General features: G+C 56.0%; 1 protein-coding gene across 1 annotated transcript; it reads right to left on the reverse strand.

Moving 5' to 3' along the window:
* Positions 1-250: 250 nt before the first annotated feature.
* LOC130949446 (uncharacterized) lies at positions 251-1847 on the reverse strand. Its single transcript, XM_057878162.1, has 2 exons — positions 357-1847; positions 251-256 (listed from the first exon to the last, which is right to left on the reverse strand). The coding sequence occupies exons 1-2, from the start codon at positions 1845-1847 to the stop codon at positions 251-253; spliced, it is 1497 nt and encodes a 498-aa protein (XP_057734145.1).
* Between the last annotated feature and the right edge of the window lie 317 nt (positions 1848-2164).

The raw sequence follows: 2164 nt of genomic DNA on the forward strand, positions 1-2164 counted from the left end.
CCGTCATCGGTAACGAACTTCATGACTAGCAGCTTTGTGTTGATTATGGCTTCGAAATCGTTGATTGTTTTTCTTCCTAAGATAATGTTGTAGGCAGTGGAATCTCGGAGGATTACGAACTCCGCCATCGCCGACCTTCGGCCTTGGACTTGCCCCACCGAGATTGGTAGGGATATCACTCCGTCCGGTTTTATGAAGTGGTCGCCCAACCCAATAACCCCGTGCTAGTGAGTCGTCAGGTTGGCGTCTTTTAGCCCTAGTGCGTCGAACACGTTGCGGAACATGATATTTGAATCAGCTCCTGTGTCGACAAGGATCCGTTTGACGAGGCCAGTTCCCACTCTGGCCGTAATGACCATGGGGGGGTTTTCCGGGGCGTCGTTGAACCATTGGTCTTCCGGGCCGAAAGAGATGGAGGGAGGTTTCTTAGAGTTTTGCACCGGCGGGGATGAGACCGTCAGAACCTTAGCGTCTTTCCTGTGTGCCGACCGGGATTTTGGCGCTGCGTTTTTGGCCGTTACTACATTTATCACAGTGAGGCCGTGGTCTCCGTCTTCGGGTTCTTGTCGCCGTTTGGCCGAACGGGTTTTGCCTTCTTCATCTTGGTCGCGATAACGTCTCCTCGGCTCCCTGATGAGGTGGGAAAACGCGGCTAACTTTCCTTCCCTTATCGCTTGTTCCAGTGCATCCTTCAGGTCAAAACAGTCCTGCGTTTGATGGCCATAACCCTTATGATAATCACAATAAAGGTTCTTGTTCCCTCCCGTTCGGTCCTTAAGTGGTCGGGGCTTCGGAAGGATTCCCTTCTCGGCTATTTGTTGATAGACTTCCACGATGGGGAGAGCGAGTGGAGTATAGTTTGTGAATTTCCCGATTCGAGGGAACGGTCTAGGTGCCTTGTTTGTTGCCTCCTCCCTAACTTTTTCTTTTGCTCTCCCTCCGTCACCTGGTTGCCGAGCTTGGCCGTACCCGGACTGCCGCTTGTTGGCAGCCACGACTCGGCTGACTTCCTCATCGTTTATATACTCCTTGGCTACCGTCTGGATCTCATGCATCGTCCAGACCGGCTTCGTGGTAAGGTGTTTTCGGAAGTTCTCGTTGAGGAGGCCGTTTGTTAGGCAAAGACTGGCCACCGAGTCGGTTAAGCCGTCGATTTCCAAGCATTCGTCGTTGAACCGATCTAAATACCTCCTCGTTGGTTCTCCCTGTCTCTGGGTTACCCCTAGAAGGTTGATAGGGTGCTTGGCCTTCGCGATCCGCGTTGTAAATTGGGCCAGGAATGCACGGCTGATGTCTGAGAAACTGTATATGGAACCTTGTGGGAGGCCGTTAAACCATCTGATCGCTGGCCCTGCTAGGGTTACCGGGAAGGCGCGGCATCGTACTTCGTCCCCCACTCCTTCTAGGTTCATCCTGGCCTCAAAGGCCGTGAGGTGTTCTAGTGGGTCTTGGGTTCCGTCGTACCTCATGTCCGTTGGTTTGTCGAAGTGTTTCGGCAACCGGACCTCGAGGATAGATCGGTGGAACGGGGTGACGCCCATTATCACGGGTTGTCGTTTTCTCTCGGCCTTCCCTTCCCCGTCCTCGCGACCTCTTGCCGCTCGGCGGGTCGGTCTGCCGCGGGAGTAGATGATCGTGTCGTTTCGTCTCCTCATTATTGGTGACTCCTCCCGCGTGCTCTCTGCTTCCGTCCGGGATGCGGATACACGTCGCGGGCGGCTTCGGTGAGAGTCTTCCTCCTCGCTCCCGGGAGACGGGGTATAGCTCGGATCGGTAGACCATCCGTCCCGCTCCCGGTCGGCCAGCTGTCGCTCTAGGTTCTGAACTCTGTGGCGTAGCTCCTGCATTATTATGGCGCTATCGCCGCCCGTTCCCCCGAATGGTCGTGTTCTCGTGTGTTGTTGGGGGGATCTCCGCCCCCCCCCCCCTTTGCGAGGCGACGGAGGCTGCTCCCTCCACTCCGGCTGCTCGAGCTCGGTCGCCTGGACCTAGCGCGACTTCCATTTAGGCAGGAATCCCCACAGACGGCGCCAATGTTCAGTTGTCGGGTTCCGGACAGGTCAGGTGTGCAAGTGAGGGGGTGAGGACGCCTTAGCTTGGGTCGCACTGGTTGCGGGTTAGTTGAGCAGACGAGCACTTGTCCTGGAGAGAGGATGAGGGGGGT

This window comes from Arachis stenosperma, chromosome 9, assembly GCF_014773155.1.
Source record: "Arachis stenosperma cultivar V10309 chromosome 9, arast.V10309.gnm1.PFL2, whole genome shotgun sequence".
NCBI lineage: Eukaryota > Viridiplantae > Streptophyta > Magnoliopsida > Fabales > Fabaceae > Arachis > Arachis stenosperma.